An 18895-nucleotide genomic window follows, 5' to 3' on the forward strand; every position below is an offset into this window, starting at 1 on the left:
GATGCTTTTGCAACATTAAGTACTCTGCTACTGCAGGCTAGATACTGCATGAAAAATGAAGGAGTAGTTTTATAAAGCTATGACTGTATGATGAAACACAGCAGGTACTTTGTATAGAGATACTCACCCGGTGGACTTGGGGTTGAGAGGCAGACAGAGGCAGGCTCGCTTTTCTGCAATCAGAAAAAAAGGCAACCATTACATTACAGCTCAGAATATCTGTGTCTGTGATTTTTCCCTTCGTAAGAATGAGTATGAAAGTGTGTTTGTGTCCTGGGCTATATTCACACTGCAACAGAGTGTCTCAACTGGTATTTCTCACCTTTTCTGTGACTCAGATCTTAATAATCAGTGTGATCAGCAGTCACATTTCCTAGGACATTCTTTCAGCTGTGGTCTGAATCTCATGGATTACGTTTTTAATCTAATGGTGAGACATAAGAGTTTCAATATGTGGGACTTATATTACAATGCTCACATCTCCAAGGACAGTCAGTCAATCCTACGACGGTGTTGGCACAGAGGATGACAAGACAAAAATGGATAGAAAGCCAAACAATGGATCCAACTTTCATAGTTTATATGAGATTGTGTGTTCCCTAAGTTTGTTGAAGACTTAGGTGCATGTATTTGGCAAGCGGTTTGGGGTTCCTCCCTAAAGAGCAATTTCACATAATTTTGGACCCTTTCTGTGCAGCAGAAGTTGGAAAAGCTTGAAGATAACAACACCCAAGGACCTGAAAGACTTCAACTTGCTATGGAAGTCCACTGGACACCATATGTGAACATAATATCTGGTAAAAGTCATTTAGTTATTAGGTAGTACCCCAAATGGCTTGGGTGCAGCACCTAAGCCTTTTAAAAAACCCTATGAGATATGGATCACAATTAGTCAGATATTAGCAGCTATAAATGGAGAATAAAAACCTGTGCTATGACTGTAGCCTGCTACTTTTCTATCCATCTCACCATTGTGGCAGCAGGGTTTGGTCGGCTCTGTTGCACCGCGGCTCCCGTCACCCAACATTAGATGCTCCGGCTGTGTCTCAGTTGTGGTTCCCCCTCCTGCTTGGGTTGGCAGGAGTTTGACCCCTGCTCGTTCCTCCTTCTCCTCCTTGTCCTTCCATTCTCCTTCCCTTGCCCGTCCAGGCCGCAGCCTTTTGGCGAAGCGGCTGGGGAAGGAGGCAAGACGTCGAGAGCGCCGTACTGAAAAGGAGCCGCCATCCTCTGCTGTCTCCTCCAGGCTTTGAGACACCTCAGAGGACAAGGAGTTTCTCCTCTCAGGGGAGGAAGTGTCTTTACGAAGCTCCAGTTTAGGGGTGGTGGAGCTGGGGGAGTGGGCTGGGGCTGATTTAGCCAGGGCAGAAGGAGCAGATACTCCTCCTTTGTTGGGGCTGTGGGTGTGGGAGTAGGGAGGGCTGTGCAGTCTGTAAGGCTTGCTCACATCGAAAGAGCTGCTCTGCTGCAGGAGCTCACGGAGAAGGGAGTTGGCCTTCATCTCCCTTCGCCTTGCAAAGGGAAGCCTCCTCGGGGCACTGTTGCCTGCCCCTGTCAAGCCTCCACTAGTCCCAGGAGTAGCCACCAAGACAACTCTGCTATGAGAGTTTGTGGCAGTCAGGCGGGGGGCTTCAGGTCTGGCCCGAGACCTCTGGAGGTCACGGTCCTTACGCTCCCAGCCCTGCTGCTTGCGTGTGGGCAGGCAGTAGGTGTGCATGTATGTGATCAGCTCCACCACTGAGTGGAGTTCTTTCTCTGAGCTGAACTGAGGCTTGACTGGCTCAGTGGGAACAGCAGCCACAACTGTCACACCCTCCACCTCGCTGCTGGAAGACTCCTCCTCTTCTTCCTCGCCTTCCTCCTCTTCATCCTCCGACTCACTGTCCTCGTCTTCTTCCTCTTCGTCCTCCTCTGTGTCTGGAGCCGGGGCATCCTCCGAGTCCTGGGCGGTGGTGAGGTGGCGGTGGAGCTCGGTGCACAGGCGGCCTGCTGGACGCACTGCTCGGGGCTTCCGCTCCAGAGGGAGGTCACTCTGAGGGTGGAGACACACAAACACCACCAGTGAGAAACTTAATCCTCAAACTGTTTGTAGATTGCAGTCTAAATGTTTTTGCTCCAGTCTTACAATTGCGGTCACTTACAACACAAATGAGTCTTATTAGAAAAATGTTCCACGGCATCAGTCTTTCTCCTTCCTGGTTTGGCAGTCTAAACAACCTCTAATGCTGGTATTGACAATAAGGAAAAACTGAAACCATAGTTCAGCTAAAGTGAACCAAATGAACAGATTAAAGGATAAATAAAAAGGTTTGAATTTGTGAAGGGAGGGCAAATGGAGATGATCTAGACATGTAATCCTGATCTCATTTAATTTGTCTGTGAACTAGAGTACAGACTACAAGACCTTAATGTTACAATATTCCAAGGTATGACCTTTCTGGTCAGTTCCTCTGCCAGTCATTTTGATCAGTACCCAAACATTAGACCACGCTTAAGATAATCCCCGCCAGGTCCCCATCAAATAAATGCTCAGGAATAGCTCAAGGCACCGACCTGGCCACCAAATTCCCCAGATCCCAACCTGATCGAGCATCAATGGGACATGCCGGAAAAGGTCTGCAACCCTTAAGGGATCTGCCGCCAATGTCCTGGTGCCAGATACCCCCAGAAGTCCTGCGTTCATGCTTTGATGGGTCAGAGCCAAGTCTGACCACTGTTGGGCCTCCATGGCTCGGACTTCTTCCAGCACATCCACCCACTGATGCGCAATCTGATTAGGATGTGGGGAATCAGGGAATGCCGTTGCAATGAGGGGTTGTACTTGATCAGTAACGGTGTTTTGGTGGGTTGTGCTTGTCAACAAACATCCACATGAATACAAGGGCTCAGGGTTTCCCAGCACAACATTGCATTTTAACTGGATGACCAGTGGTGCTCACCTGCTAGTCCTTTTAATGTGGCTGATCGGTGTAAGTATGTATGTAAGGCTAGTTGTCTGGTGTTTTTACCCATTGTCACAAAAAAAATACATGGATTTTTTAAAATATGTGGATTGCTTTAAAATATGTCCATACAAGTTATTTTAAAACTAAAAGACTTATATTGTTGTTATATTATTATCCAATGTTATCTAAATAATGTCCCCTAGAGGCATATTAGTGTTTTTGTAATTTAAAAAAAATCATTAATGTTGAATTGTTGTCAAATATTTTTGCACACTTTCCCTAAACCAGCCTTATACATTAATATTTGATTTTGTCCACATTCAAGAATGCCTTTTAATCCATCCAAGCTCAATGTCAACCTTAGAAAAAGCCTTCTGTATTTTACTTGATGGGACACTTAACCTGACATTTACTAATGATGTTTTAGAGTTCTTTTTTTTTTTTAATCTTCTATCAAACTCTGCTGTAGCTGTGCTGGAAATATCTCATCACACTGTCTACAGTTGTTCAAGGGAACAAGAAAAATGAACAACCTAACAACAGACTCATGAACGCATGCGTGTATCTTCAATTTCCTGCCCTGGATACAGGAACACTGAGCACACAGCAGTAAATTCTCCTTCCGACTTTGTGAGGGATGATTCAGTGTGCAGCTGGGATGAAATGGCCGATTCTATATTACTCATACAGAGTGAAGAGAGAGAGAGAGAGACTATGATTCACTGTTGCCCTCTTGCCCTGTCAGTCAATACTCCGCCATCTGCCACAGCAAAGCTACACTACTCTAAAACTAAAGCTCAAACACACAGACACACAGACACACACACACTCCCAGCATCAGTGAGGTTAGGAGGGTGTGTGATGTATACAGGCTTGGCTTATCCCGGCACTGCATCCAGTGGATATTCTGTATCTTCCTTGCTTGAGACAGAGTAGAAGGCTGTGGGAAGGCACACCGTGCTTTGTGCTTTTACAAGATAAATGACTGGTATTGTAATCGATGACCACTTGAAGCACAATGCTAGCAGCTATGCAATTACTGCTAAGTCATACAGCAGTAGCCATTGTAAATGCCCTCTCTTCCCCAACACCACATCTATCACAAGCAGCAGCCTGAAGGTCTCTGCAAGCTTGAAGGCTTGATGAGTTTTTCATCTAAAATGAGATATCTGTCATTTGAAAATTAAAAACTGTTGCTGCCTAGACTTTGGAAAGTTTGCCTTTTTCTTTCTGTCCCTGTCACAAGGAGGGTTTAAACAATACAAATGCTTAAAAGCCAGTTTTTATACTTTAAATATGACTAAAGCTTTTCATAACCTGAAGTGCCAGATGGTTTGACATAACCATATGGAGAGGAGAAACTGGAGACTGTTTGTTGGAAAAGGACAGGCACTTGTTTGGACGATCCATCCATCTATCCCCATCTATCACAGGTCGACTTCAACCAATCAGATCAACAGTAGAAGAACGCTACCACCAGCTGAGCCAGTTGGAAAATCAAACTCTTACAGAATGTCTATGTTAACCTCTTGAGGTGCCGCCATTGTGGTTTTCAAACAAACTTCTCACCTCTCTTGCTTGTCGTCACACCTACATCAAGCCCGTAGCTGCTGTCTCTAGCTGCCAGTAGTTTCAAAGGATGCTGATTGGTTGAAACCCTTCGAGTTCGGCCACAAGTGCATAGCTTGAGGCCTGGCTAGATGGACTTGATCCCACAAATCCTGCTGACTCCTGAAGTAAAGTTTTTCAGTTGTTCCACGACAATTTATCCTTGTTAAGGTTAAAAAAAGCCAAAAATGTACCTTGATACCAAACCTCTTCCTAGGAAGCCATCGTGATTGAATCGCTGGAGGTGGGACTGATGATGTCAGTGCCTTTTTACAGAATTCATATAAGCATTTTCTTATCAGGGAACCTATAAAGTGTTTGGTTGGTTAAGTTGAGGCAACTATAACTACTTGGTTAAAGTTTAGGAAAGATTGCGGTCATAGTTTAAAGAAATCAACATTGACTGTTGGCAGGAAACGGGACTCAAACTGTGGGCTCTGGTGTCAAAGTCAGACCATCCATCGTCATGACATCACTCTACCTCCACTTTGGTTATGAGAGAGAACAGTCTCTCAGAGTTGACTCGTCAGGGAAACATTACAGATCATTTCAAACTTCTGAACAACCTATTACTGTAACTTTTCTCACATTGAATGTCTGAATGATTCATGATCAAATGCTGAAATCTCTGATGTATTGTTCCGACTCTGACCTGCAAGACACCTGCTCGACAACTTCTGCACAACAGCAGCGATGCTGGCTGTAGGCCCCGCTCGCAACAGTGAATTACTTCTGCCTTAACTCGCCACCTCTGAGGGGAAGCGATTGGAAAAATCCAATTTTGTTATCTCGCCAGACTTCAGAAGACACAGGGAATGAGGCGTTAACTGGTGAATACAGAGATGTGAGTCTGTAACAGAACAGACTGCTTCAGTTCTACTTTACAGCCTGAGAAAGACTGAACAAGCCTGGAGGTTTATTGGAGGATGAATAAGTGAAGAGAGAATTTCAAAATGCATCAAATCACATTAAACTATCACTGTAAACCAGGTTTTTACAGCAAATGGTGTCTCACCTTGACCAGTGGTCTGACCGGCCGTAGGTGCAGGCTTCTGTTACTATAGCGATGACCGTGGACTCTGTCTTTGTGTGCGTCGATGCCCGTGGGCACGTTGGGAGGAGTCAGCAGCAGCTTCTTCAGCTAGTGAGGAAGAAGATGGGAGGAATCGGTTAGTGTGCACTTTGCAAATTAGCATCCAGCATATTTTGTACAGTGGTGGGATGTGCTTTTGTTTTTGTACTTTTGAGGATCGAATGTTTCCACATGGATAGATAGTTGGAAATCTTTTTCGAGCCCTTGCTCTGTTAAAATGATATTCAGGTCTTGAAGATACATCTTTGGTAAAACATTACAACTTCTTACACATTTTATTCAGAATACAAAAAAAGGTTTTGTCATGGGATGAAAGTGTCCAACATTTGGCTCCTTCGGCCTTTCACTCCAATTTTTAATCTATATTCTGTCGGCTGTTAACTCCCGTCAGATGGATGTTTGTACAAGGGAATAATGTGCAGAAAAGGCCACGGGGTTACGATACTGTACATTTATCACATCCCTAAAGCTGACAGCTACATGGCACATGCACGTTTCCCATTAAAGAGCTGGATTCGACCATTTCTCTCTCGATAATAATGGAGAATATGACCTCCGCTCCTCCCTTTCTCCCCCATCCCACCAGTCTTGTCTTTTTATCAATCCCCATATGGTCTTTTTCTCATCCCTCCTGATTTCTTTTGTCTCTTTCCTCCTCTGCTGCCCCTTCTTCCAACTCATCCTCTCCATCTTTCTTTTCTTCCCCTTTTTCTCTTCCACTCATCTCATCATTCCATCTTTTTCTCTATTTTCATCCATAAATCTTTGCTAACATCCCCTCTGACTTGCCATTCCCTTCCCATTTTTCATCTTCATCTAAACCTGTGTGCTCTCACATCAAATCTGCCCTCTCCATCAATCCCCTTCACGCATCCATCCTTCTTTCCGAACACTCCTTCCTTCAGATCAAACAGGAAGCCACAGAGAGTAAAACGGAACAACCCCCCTCCCGAGTCCTTCCCTGGGTATTACCTTTCAAATGGATATTAACACAACCGCTCCTAATTCTCTACTATCATTTCATTGCGTTTTTGTTTTTTTTCATCTGTCTATTCATCCATTCATTCCAGTGCCTAGCTTCATGACAGGGCTATCAGCTGATATAAATCAGCTTAGGGAGAAAATCCCCCACTAAGCTGTGTAGCGTTTGCTCCAGGAGAAGACGATGTGGAAAATACAGATGTGATGGGAATGAGGATTGGAGCAGTCGGATATGCAGGTCTTTTCCAAACGATTTACAGCGAAGAGCCCAGCACGAGGAGGGTTCAGTTAACACAACACACCCTCTGGCAGCCATGTTGGAGGTCCTCATCTCTTGGGAGTCAGTGACTATGAGGGGAAAATTATAAATTCTTTGCTGATTTGTGTTTGTTGAAGTAAGACTAGCAAAGTGGGAGAAGTTCCAGTATTTCAGGTGTTCTTTCATTTTCTTGAGGAGACTGACAGTTCAACAGCACAAGTACAACAACAGCAACAGCACTTTTTTCTGAAAGTCAAAGTTACTGACTGTGTATATTAATATGTAAAGAGGGACAACTATGTGTACTAAGTTGCATTTCAATATTAAAAAGCCAAAGTAGACACCTGAAAAATCAGTAGTTTGGATCACTTCAGTTTCAGATTGAATTCCAGCCCTTTCTCTTGACAAAATGTGTAATACACACTCAAATACACTCAAGGACAGTGTGTGAGTGTCAAACGTGAAAAGTACACACATTTATGATGGTAAAGTACCAGCAGACGGTCACACTGACGATAAGTAATGGATGCAAGTAGCTAATATATTTAGAACTATCCACCATACCCACCTAACAGAAAAATCATGATTTCTCAGAAACAAAGATGCAATATTCCAGACTGATGGCCACAACATAAACCTATCATGTGATTCAATTATCCAGAGGACATCTGTGTTTCTATGCTGCGAATCCATCAGAATATTAAGGAACGAAAACTTTGGGAAATTACAAAGAAAAGTACTTTTGAAACAGGAGTCAGTCAGAAACAAGTATTTTCCGTTAGCTAGCTAGTATCTACTCAGCTAATGCTTACCTTCTTTTAAACATCAAACTTAAGCGCAAGCTAACCTTGCTAGTACTAGCTAAGTTATCAGCATGTTGATTTAGGACATTAGCTGCTGGCTAGTTAGAAGGATCAACATTTTAGGCTACACGAAATACAAAACAGGAGCACTTTATGTTCATTTTCATTTTTGTTTTAATTTATCTCATCAGACCTTTCACCTGAATTAAACTTGTGAAACACTAAAAATAAAACTGTATGTACATCCAGCTTCCTTGTTATATATTTAGCCTTTAGCTTTGCCATTTAATCATCCACTGGACCTCAGTGATGGCACCATACCAGCTATAAATATACATCAAACCTGCTGACCCACCCCTAGTTCACTTTATATGGGGAACCATATATCTAAGAAGGGCTTTTAGTACCACTTTATGGGCTTTTAGGGTTGTCATACATCTTTATGAGAAAGTAATGGAAACCTTTATAGAGAGAAAATTCTGAGGCATAAAGCTTAAAAAGATGCTACTCTGAAAATATACAACAGATTATTATTTATAGTGGTGGTTGTTTGCCATAAAGCTGCAGATCATTGTCCAGGGGTCATAGTTAAATCACATTTTACTTACGGCACTATCATTGTTTATTACTGTAAATACTTTTAATGAGAACAACATTAGCTGGCTGTTACCAAAGAATACTATCTGGGTCAAATGACTGACAGGACGATCGCCTGCATCACTAATGGGGACACGGCGGCCCTTTGTGGGCGAGCCAACTTGGCTCACAGCGTGCGATGATGCTCCTCTGAGAGAGTCCCATTGAGGGAAGTAAAGAGGAGACTGAAGGTTTGTGTCTGTTTGAAACGCTGAAAGCAGCATTCGGGCCCCTCAAACACTCTCTACTCTTCTCCGCTATACTCTACTCTACTCTGGACGCCTTCCAGAGCTCCACCGGGAGCATCAATGGAGGCCTTGTTCTGTGGTGGGACACACACACACACACACGCACACACACAAACACACTCACAAACACACTAGAAAAAGCGCCGGTGCAGTTGCAATCACACATAAACAGAGGGACATAGCTACACACAAATAAAAGACAAATGCAAACACATCAATGGAGAAACATAAACACATGGGACTTCATTTATGAAAATGTTAGTGTTGACATTCTGTGTGCTTACGTTTGATTCATAAAAAAAAGTCTTGGTTAAGCAGGTTCTAAGAATCCCATTTGTAACTTAAGCTCTTGTGATCTATAAATCTAAAAACAACTTAATTAAATATAATGAAGCACAAATGAGGGTTTGATCAGGCATAGTCATGGACCAAAAGAGAAGCTCAAAGTTTTAGGAAGCTGAGGTCACAGCGATGGTAGAGGACACATAAACCAGGCAACACGTGTTATTCGGTGGGAGTATGTCGCTGCTACAGTGAACAAGCTGGGGAAGAACGACAGAATTGTGGCTGATATTAAAAAGAAATAGTCTGACCTTAAAGAAACAATTCACCCAAAAAATGACAATGTTGCCACAATCTACTCAACCCCATTTCGGTGGAAAGTTGAGTGAAGTTTTGTAGATGGGGACATGTTTTAAAATAACTGAAAAAGCAAAAAATACATGTGGCTTCACACAGCTTGGCCGGTGTAATCAAAGTCTCCAGAAGCGCACGGATACCAAATTGATTTAAAAATACTTTTTTTCACTCACAACACAAGGTCGGGTGAAAATAATATCTTCATTAAACAAGTCCCCATCTACTTCTGGTGTTCAAGAAAATGCTGCAAAGCTATTTTATTGTGAAGCTTCAGAAATGTTTGGACTACGAAACTTCGCCCGGCTTTCTGTCAGCATGGGGGGAAAAAGATAATGACTGGATTTTCATTTTTGCATGAAATGTTCATATTTTAGATCACAAGTTGGTTTTATAAATGAGGTCCACGAACAGAGACACACACAGAGCATGTGAACACACATGGTGATGTGAAAAAACCCAGTGAGGGAGTAAATTCACTAAAACATGGACTGATAAGTGTGAATCAAAGAGGAGGCATGTGTAAACTAAACAGGTGATCAGCACATGAAATACTACATGTGTAAACAGGAGGAGATGGACGGCGCCCATGTATCTCCACTTTTCATATATGTTTAAGTCTTAAACTTTGGTCTGTTTGCCAACATTATTGGCTTATGAAGTATCTTAAAACCATCTGAACTACCTCAAAGAAATAGTGAACACTTGGAGACACATGATTTTGACTCAGACGATCAAGACAACTAAGCACAAGGCAGGCGGTTTTAGTGTGAACTGTGAAATGGTTGAGATTGATCATAATTATATTTTAGATGTCTGCAAGTGTGTTTTGATGAGCTGTAATTACAGTGTGACAAATCTCAACAACAATCCAGTCTGCAGTTATAGTTCGACTAATAAAAACAACAATTCAAGATGCAGATGGGTGACAAAGGAAAGCCGTAATTAAATTAGCAGAGCATGTAATACAGACACTTAAATCGAGGCCTCAGTGTTTCCTACGTTTTAGGGCTTATGTTGGTTTTCCTTTATTATTTCACCCATCTGTATTTCCGAAACACATTATAACTTGTCTTATTTCCTATAATATATAACTTTTCTGATATATTTTCTGATATCTATATATAATCAGGTTCATTTATATATCTATATGTTTTAATTAAGTTGTAAATCTGCTCTAATATACATTTACATGCCAGTGTGGGTTTATAATATATTAATTAAATTACACACAAATCAATAATAAAGAATGTTAGTGGATTTATGACTAGTTAATATGTTTCATTAAAAAAGACGAGTCATAAATAAATTGCATCTTTAATGTGAATCCAATCAAGCTAATAAAATTTCAAACAGGTTGACAGACAGTCACATGAACAGACACACATCCTGCGGTATCACGTCTCACCAGTAGAGGGCAGCGCCACACTCAGGCCTGAACACATGAGTGACATCAGTCATGTGACGGTAAACTACTCAACTGATAGAAATAGGGGCCGAAGCACATACACAGAGACACACGCACATCTGGCAGCTTCAGTAGAGTAAACAGCATAATGTCATTACACCAGGCTTTTCTGTGTGACTGGATGTGAATGTCAGGTTGCTATTTTTTGCAAATGATAGTTTAAGTAGTGGAAACAGAGCGAGGATGCAGGATGATATGATTTATATTCAGTGAAGTGGAATATTCGGCATCTGTCGGGGGGGCTACAGTCAGTCCTGGAGTAAAGTAAATCTAAAATAAATCTTCAAGAAGTCAGTTTATAGGAATGAGGAAGAAATATTTTAAAATGTTGTCTTAGTAGATCTTTTTTTCTTGGGCAAACGGTAAAATACCAGACTGGAAAACATTAATTAACGGAAAGAGAAAGAAAAACACCAGGTCATGGAAGAGCTCTGATATAAATATAGGTGCATGTAGTGGTGTAAACACTAATTTACACTGGGAAATGTTTGGTATTACTCCAGCTAAGTGGCTGCTACAGGTGAATCGTAATAGCATAGCAGCACAGGCTTCTCATAACTTCCATAGAAACTCTGAAAAACTCTGAGGCTTGACTTGTCTTCCTAGTCACAACCTTGCTGCCTTGAGGTGCACCAGGATGATGCCCCAGGGGAAAATATTTCAGAAGCTATGGAGGCAACAACACAGATAGAGGTAGAGACTGTAGTAGCAGTCTGGCAGCAGCAGTAGTAAAAAGTTGTAGCGCTGTGTGGTTGTGTGACACAAACAGGGACCTGTGTGTATGTGAGGAGACTTTTGGAAAAGTGTGTTATCTTGCCAGCTGTCAGAGGAATGAAGCAGCAACCAAGTGACTGAGTGGTGCGTGTCTGGGGATAGAAAAGACTTTTTCAGCTCTGCTGTTACAGTATTTAAGGAAAAACAAGCTGGAATGACAAGTGCAGTACAGGTGGAGGATAAAACATCAGGGGTTGCTGCTACGGCTGCAGCTGAGGATTATTTTTTTAAATTGCAGATTAAACTGTTGATTATTTTCTTCAATTAATACAAGTTGGTTGATAAAATGTCCAAAAGTTGTGACATTTTTTTATCAGTGCTTCCAAAGTCTAAGATAACGTCTGCAAATGTCTTGTTTTTTTCCACAACCCGAAGATATTACTGTCACAGAGGAGTGAAGAAACCAGAAAATATTCACATCTAAGAAGCTGGAGTCAAAGAAGTTTGACTTTTTTCTTTAAAGAATGACTCAAACTGATAATTCGATTATCAAAATAGTTGTTAGTAGTAGTAAATCTAACCGATCACTGGATTAATCATTGCAGCTCTAGTTACTGCAGCAATAAAATGCAGGATACATAATTGGTATTGGCTATTATTCTGTAACATGCAGAGCACGAACAGTCTAAGCTGAGCGCAAGCTAAAAGTTAATGAGCAACAGTAAAAATCTCTTATCTAAAAACAGAAACTTCTCTTCCAGGACAAAACTGCATCAAGGTCGTCCATGTAAGCAGCTTATACAACTCATATCTACGTTTATTCTTAGGCTGCAACCTCCTATTGGCCATAGTATATAAGGGGAGCCACGAAGGACATCAGGAGACATAGTATACGAGCAGATAATTCCACACAAGAACGGGGTTCTCGGTTGGGACATACAGGCACATAACTTTAACTCAGGAGACGGCTGTTAGTGTCCTGTGCTAAACCAAAAGTCACCACTGAGTTCTTTTAACTAAGGAAACATACGGCACATACAGAACATATGTTTTAAGACACTAACGTAGCTTATTTGAACCCAAACTGCAATCTTTTCCTAAAACTAACCAGACTGTGACTGTTTCACAACCACGTGACGAAAGGGGGCCAGTTGGTTTTGCCTGTTGCTGGTTCTGTCCAACTATCATATGGCGTAGTTTTTGTGCCATGGTGGGACCCGTCTTATATCTTATGTTGGGGGTCATTGACGATCGGCCTATTCAGTCATTTAGTTGTATGAGGACGAGTTGTAAATCTAGCACCCATCTGTCCCTAAACCTCACATCATTACCTCTTAATTTATTCTCTCAGTATCAATCTGCTTCCTGTTCTTTTCAGGTCTCCTGCACTTAATCCTTTTAATGGTAATGAAACTGATATTGAGGATGTTGTTTGCACTTAAAGTCATTGGTGCCATGTCAGAAAGTTCCAAGACTGAGACACCAAGCTGACAGACGATGTAAGCATGATGGAGGAGGTTTCTACAATGACGTACACTGTAGTGAGGTCCTTCTCAGTATAAAACAGTAACTATCCAACAGAACCTACCACTTCTCATTCGACCTTCACTGTCTGGGAGACTGAGAGAACTGGCAGGCGTATCTGATTAACCAGCCTACGTTCATTCTTACTTTGACAGAGGTTGACTGATAACCAAGGAGTCTTCAAGGTGAAACAAGTGCAGGCAGTCATGTGTTGGGCGACTGTGTTTCACAACACAACAGTGAAGACGATGGAATCTGGTGGCTTGACCTCGCAGTATCACTGACTTATTGTTTTGGAATAAACAATACCTCCATGACCGTCAACAGCAACAAAACCAGTTCTGTCTCACTGCGTCCTGTTTGTTGATACTATCCCAGCATAGTTTTAGCCACGCGCTAGTGGATATCTCTGTGAGGCTTGCCATTTTTTGGCCTCCTCAGCTTCCAAACTATCCTTATTCCTGTACTGAACCATCTGAGGTCATTACAGTCATCATCATTTCCACCAATTTGGAAAGAATGCCCCTTCCTCTGGTCATTTGTCTCTCTGATGCCAGTCAGATCCTGTAATGCTACCAACAGTGGTACTGCAGTCTTAAATAAACATATCAGTAAAAACATGACACACGATGCTAGCTCTTCACGCCTCGTTTCCACACAGTGTTGTTCCGTGTCCATGATAACAGACCCCCAGTGTTAAATGCAAGGAAATGCATCTTTGTAATACGCCACTGCAAACATGAGAGAGAAACTCATGTTCCCAGTTTTTATATGCTCAAAGACAAGAACAGGATGAATAATGCATGGGGACAAGTGTGTAAGGAGGTTGGCCTGCAAGGTGTTTGCCAGTTTTGTGAAATATTTTGTTAAAAGACATATGAACTACAGTGCGGCTCGGGGTGCATTTTCCTGTCCGAACCTGAGAGAGTAGTTACCAAGCCTTACCCCAACTGCCAGGCATTCTGTTTTCTGCATCCAAACCCGACTGAAGTCCAACACAGTTAATTTGGGAGCGTGCCTATGTTCCCACAGCCCTATGTAATGATTGTGATTGTGATGATTTCTGCTGCTGCTGATCAAAATAAAATTACTCATTCATTCATTTACTATAAAGTGCTTCCAAAAAATCTTGTGGGAGGATAGGGCTTAAATTGAAGGGAAATGTAGGAACACAAGACCTAATTTTGAAAATGTCCTAGAAATGTGGGAACATAGGGCTGTGGGAACATAGGGATGACCCCGTTAATTTAAGCTAAAGCTCTGAGTTGTCAAATAAAGACCAAACCCCAGCACTCAACAGGACATGTAGCCCCAACACAGACAATAGGTCTCTCACTCATTATCACTTATCACTATATCACTTTATAGTTCATTAATTTATTTTTACACTATATTTTCACGAATAGAACTTGAAAGCATCATGTCAGTTGATGTGTGAACCTGGACATCATTTCTAAATTTTTGTCTGAACCCAGCCAGAACAGGTATCCATGCTCTAATATTAACCACTAAAGTTATGCATGCACTGTGTTACATAGCTAGCATGCTAACAATGTTAGCTACTGAGGGCTGTCGAACTTCTCACATAGAAAAAAATTATATATAGAGCTGCATTACATTCCGTCTGTTAGCTAATCAGTTTATGCTAACTTCCTGAGGCACACAGTGCATACGGTCTGTCCGACATCCGCAGCAGAGGTCCAAATTTTGAGTTAGCATGGCTATTTTTCTGGAACCTGAAGATCCTCCGTTTGACTTGTATTCAATTTTAAACCCCAAACCAGACTTGAGTAAAGCAGTTTCTTTTTGCTTTTATCCTTTTTCACTACTTTGTGATCATTATCAGTTTTGTTCAAGCTTTAAAAGCTGGTCCTGTTGTTAGTTTACTTCCTGTTGCTAAACAGCCAACCTTTCATTGCGGAGCTTCACAAACCTCCTCTGAGTTCACTGACAGACTTGTTTTATAGTACGACTCGGTGTGTAATTGCAAATAGGAAGGCAGCGCAGCTCGGCGAATATTTACGCTGTAGGTATTCAGCCATCCGGCATGACTCAAGGCCGCCAAACAATAGTATCTTTGTAGACTGCCACTAAATCAGAGCGCGGAAGAAAACCCTGTAAGCAGCCCCATTTGCTGTGAAATTTAAGTCAAATTAAGGAAGCGGGTTGGATTCATCTTGACAAGTGCAATAAGGCTGCATTACAGCAGTAATCATAAGTCGTTTATTGCAGTGAAATAGCTTCCTGCTTCAATTAAGCTCCAGAGCCGAGCGCACGCCTGCATTCTTCTGACAGCAGAGTGAACCGAGGAGAAAGTAGGGCACAATATTCACTGTAAAGGGATATGGCAATTTGTTGTTGAGATGGAGGTTTAGTGTTTTTTAGGGGTGACGCGGTTCAGGTGCAGGCAGAGGCTGATAACAGGAGGGGAGCAGGGGAAAGAGAGAAAAACAAGGTTCGTTCCTAGAAGTCTGGTTCGGGGAATGATGGAGGGGCCCAGAGAAAAATAGAGAGGCATCCAGCAGCACTGTGTGAAAAGAGATGGGGGGGGGGCTGGGGTTCAAGACAAGCAAACACATAAACCAGAGCACGTGCTGGAAGACCACACACACATGGTTGGATTACTAAACATGTGAGGACTATAGCTACTTTTACCCCCGATTCTAAAACCTAAACTTGATCCAGTAAAACATACAGTCTTATTTTCATAGTTTTGGTCACCTTTTCTATAAACTATGATAGTATTTTACTCAGCAAACTAAAGGCTGGAAAAACAGTAGATATGCGCCGTCAAAATGTTAAAATCCTCATTAATTTATCCGTCATAGGTCCGGTTCCAGATAGGAAGGTGTCTGGGTCCTATTACTGATCTCATGGTGGCGGGAGATGGACGGCAGGTTAACAAGGGGGACTCTTCCTGGTCTTTTGCTAACAAGGGGGATGGCGTCCACCATGAGGGCTTTTTCCTTCTTTGTTTTCAAAACGTCCCATTGTTATATAATTGGTTTGATTTTAAGTTTAAGAAAAATACTCTAATGTAAGCCTACTGCTACTTAAAACTACAAGCTATTCAGTACTGACCTTGACTTTATTCTAATCATTGCACAAATCCAAATCTAATTTCTGTACAAACTCCTTGAATATGTATTTGTTTTCTGTCCTCAGTCTAAAGGATTTTAGCCGTCCTTTCTATTCTCTTAAGGACACGTGGTCCTTAGATATACAGCAATACAACACACATCGGACCGGACTGGATGAAAGGTCGCTGTGTGCCTCAGCTCCCCTCTGTTTTCCTGGAGTTAAAGGCAGACTTTGAACCTTGCGGGCCAATAAGAGGAACATCAAGGTTAGCAAACGCGACACAGATTGAGATACTGGGGAGAAAGAGACGGGAGAGCATGGGAAAGGAGAGGCACAGTGTGGCGGGCGTGAGAGGAGGGAGCGGATGGTGTTTGAAGCGTGTATGAAAGGCTTAACTTCAACAGGCGGCGGTTGTTTGAGCTGCGAGAGACTTTTTGAATCACAGACCAGTGATGAAAAAGAAACATGAGAGTATTTGAGGTGAATATAAAGTTCTAAAACGAGGGTAAATGTTCCGATATTGGTTTCAAATGTGAAGTCAGGGACCCTCAGGGGGAGACTGGATTGAGTGTTTTGATCAGAGGTCTCTCCATGTAATGTTATGTCAATTACACTGTCCTACAGCAAAGGTGGAAAAAAGGAAAAACGGGAAGTATAAAGGTGTTCTTACAAGAGATGGGTCCTCTGTCTCGGCCCCCAGGGACTGACTGAAGTCCTCGGTTGCAAGAGGGAGGTTGTCTTCTTCTTCCTCTTCCTGATCAGGCTCCTCCCCCAGGGCGGGGAAGACGGAGAGCCCACCCACTTCGGCATCCACCATGCCATCCAAACTGTCCGTGAGAGCCGCGAGCAGAGCCGCATTCTCCTCTTCTATCTGGAGGGAGTCGAGCACAGTGAGAACATGGGTGAGATACAGCGTGATAATACAGGCCTTGCAAACTCACAAACCATTAAAGGAACAGTTCATCCAAAAGTTAAAAATCAGTCATTACCTACTCGAACCCCATGTCGATGGAAAGTCGGCACATTTCTGGAGCTTAATTACAGAACAGCCTTGCAGCACTCTTTTGAACAACTGAAGTAGATCAGGACTTGTTTTATAAAGTAAAAAACAACCCAATTAACAAAAAACAAATGGCTCCATAAACAGCTCGTCAGGCATATAACGAGTCTCAGGAAGCCTTGAGATCCCAAATGGATTTGTAAAGACTAATTATACCGTCAACACGCGGAGGAGCTGGTGCAGCCACTTCAGATGGGGTGAATGCTAATGCTTTTCGCTAAAGCAGCTAAAGTGAAGATTTCAGTTTTAGAAATCCATTTTGGATCTCAAGGCTTCAGGAGACTTGGATTACGCTGAATTAACTGTACGGAGCCATTTCATGTTTTTTTTGGTTGTTTTCTTTATGTTTAAGTCCCCACCAAATTCAGTTGTTTAAGGGGATTCTGAAGCGATGTTTTGCTGTGAAGCTCCAGAAATGTTTTGTGGACTTCGAAACTTCACCTGACTTTCTCTGGACATAGGGCTGAGGAGATAATGACTGGATTTTCATTTGTGGGTGAACTGTTCCTTCAAGCCAACATGAACAGGAAGTCCTGAATGTATCCTTGTCATCTTCTATTTTTAATTAGTTTCCTAAATTTCCCAGAATGTAGAAACACTTCAGGAAGCAGCGTCACGTTTTTGTTCTCCGCTGTTACATTTAGGATGAGACATAAATTGCAGGAGACTTTCCAAGGAAGAAAAGCAGAAAGTCACTTTACTTATAAACCAAACTACCTGAGGCTGCATTGCATTCTGGTCTTTTTCCTGTGAGTCCTCCATTGTATGACTGTTGTCGTAATAGCAGCTTTTGAAAGAGGCCCTCTCGATTACTTGTTCACATGTGCAGTTGAAAGGAAGTTGGAACATAACTGAAACATTCAATGCTATCAAATGTTTTTGGAGAAAATATTTTAATTGATGTAATATTGTCTGATTTTGGCCTGAAGAAAAACCACGAGGCGGCTAATTGGACCCCCAAAGGAACATAAATCAATAATAAGCTTTTCCACCTGCTTTATTTTCAGGGAACACCTCCCACTTGGCTAGAAACAAGACTTGCACACTAGATACAAACAAGCTTTTGTGATGGAAAAAGAAAATCAACAATTATATTTTCCTAAACCTTGTGTAACCGCACCCTACAATCCACAGAAATGAAACAACCGCCACATTTGAGTCACATCATCTTGAGTCATTAAGACGGTCGGAAAATAACTCTGAGATTTTTATATACTGCTTTAATGGGAATTGTTGTCCACAGCAGATGCAGCAAAAATGTCTTCTGGAAGCTGTGTCTCATTGCTGAATCACTCCTTGAATCCCCCTCGCTTCTTTCTTCCTCCTCCATTCCCTCTAAGTCCAGTCATGCTCTTATTTATTAACATGCTCAGGATGATGCAACCCTGATCTTTAACCTCATTAGAAAGAACTATACATTGGCTATTGACCAGTTGGCCCTTTCTACCTCTCATATGATGTAACTCTAAACAGTCTACATGCTTTTTTTCCACAATTTTCAAGCATGAAAATCACATTTACAGATAATCAGCAGAAAATATTGTTTATCTGTAATTTCAGTCCAAAATGTGTTCTTTTTCCATCCATCCTGTTACATCCACACAGGGGTTGTTTACTGTTACAGAGCTGCCATCTTGCTGAGAGCAGTGTCTGGTGGAGAGGTGATAGCATGGCTGGCCTACGGGAAGCCACCGAGCTCCATTCATCTGTCTCTTGCTTTTATCATCCAGCTCTATCTGTTCCCGGCTGCCAAACTATTTATTATTAAATTTATTCTCTCGGGCTTCGCTGCCTCTCTTTCTGCTGCAATTTAGAGTTAGAAGTTCTCTGCAGGATGTCAAA

General features: G+C 42.1%; 1 protein-coding gene across 1 annotated transcript in view; it reads right to left on the reverse strand.

Moving 5' to 3' along the window:
• ppargc1b (peroxisome proliferator-activated receptor gamma, coactivator 1 beta) overlaps positions 1-18895 on the reverse strand; it is a 98059-nt gene that overhangs the window by 7004 nt on the left and 72160 nt on the right. The window contains exons 3-6 of the mRNA XM_073486935.1: positions 16664-16864; positions 5566-5691; positions 970-2029; positions 128-173 (exon numbers count right to left, since the gene is read on the reverse strand). Of these exons, the coding sequence (XP_073343036.1) occupies positions 128-173; positions 970-2029; positions 5566-5691; positions 16664-16864 (1433 nt within the window). The remainder of the gene's footprint in view (positions 1-127; positions 174-969; positions 2030-5565; positions 5692-16663; positions 16865-18895) is intronic.

This window comes from Pagrus major, chromosome 18, assembly GCF_040436345.1.
Source record: "Pagrus major chromosome 18, Pma_NU_1.0".
Taxonomy (NCBI): domain Eukaryota; kingdom Metazoa; phylum Chordata; class Actinopteri; order Spariformes; family Sparidae; genus Pagrus; species Pagrus major.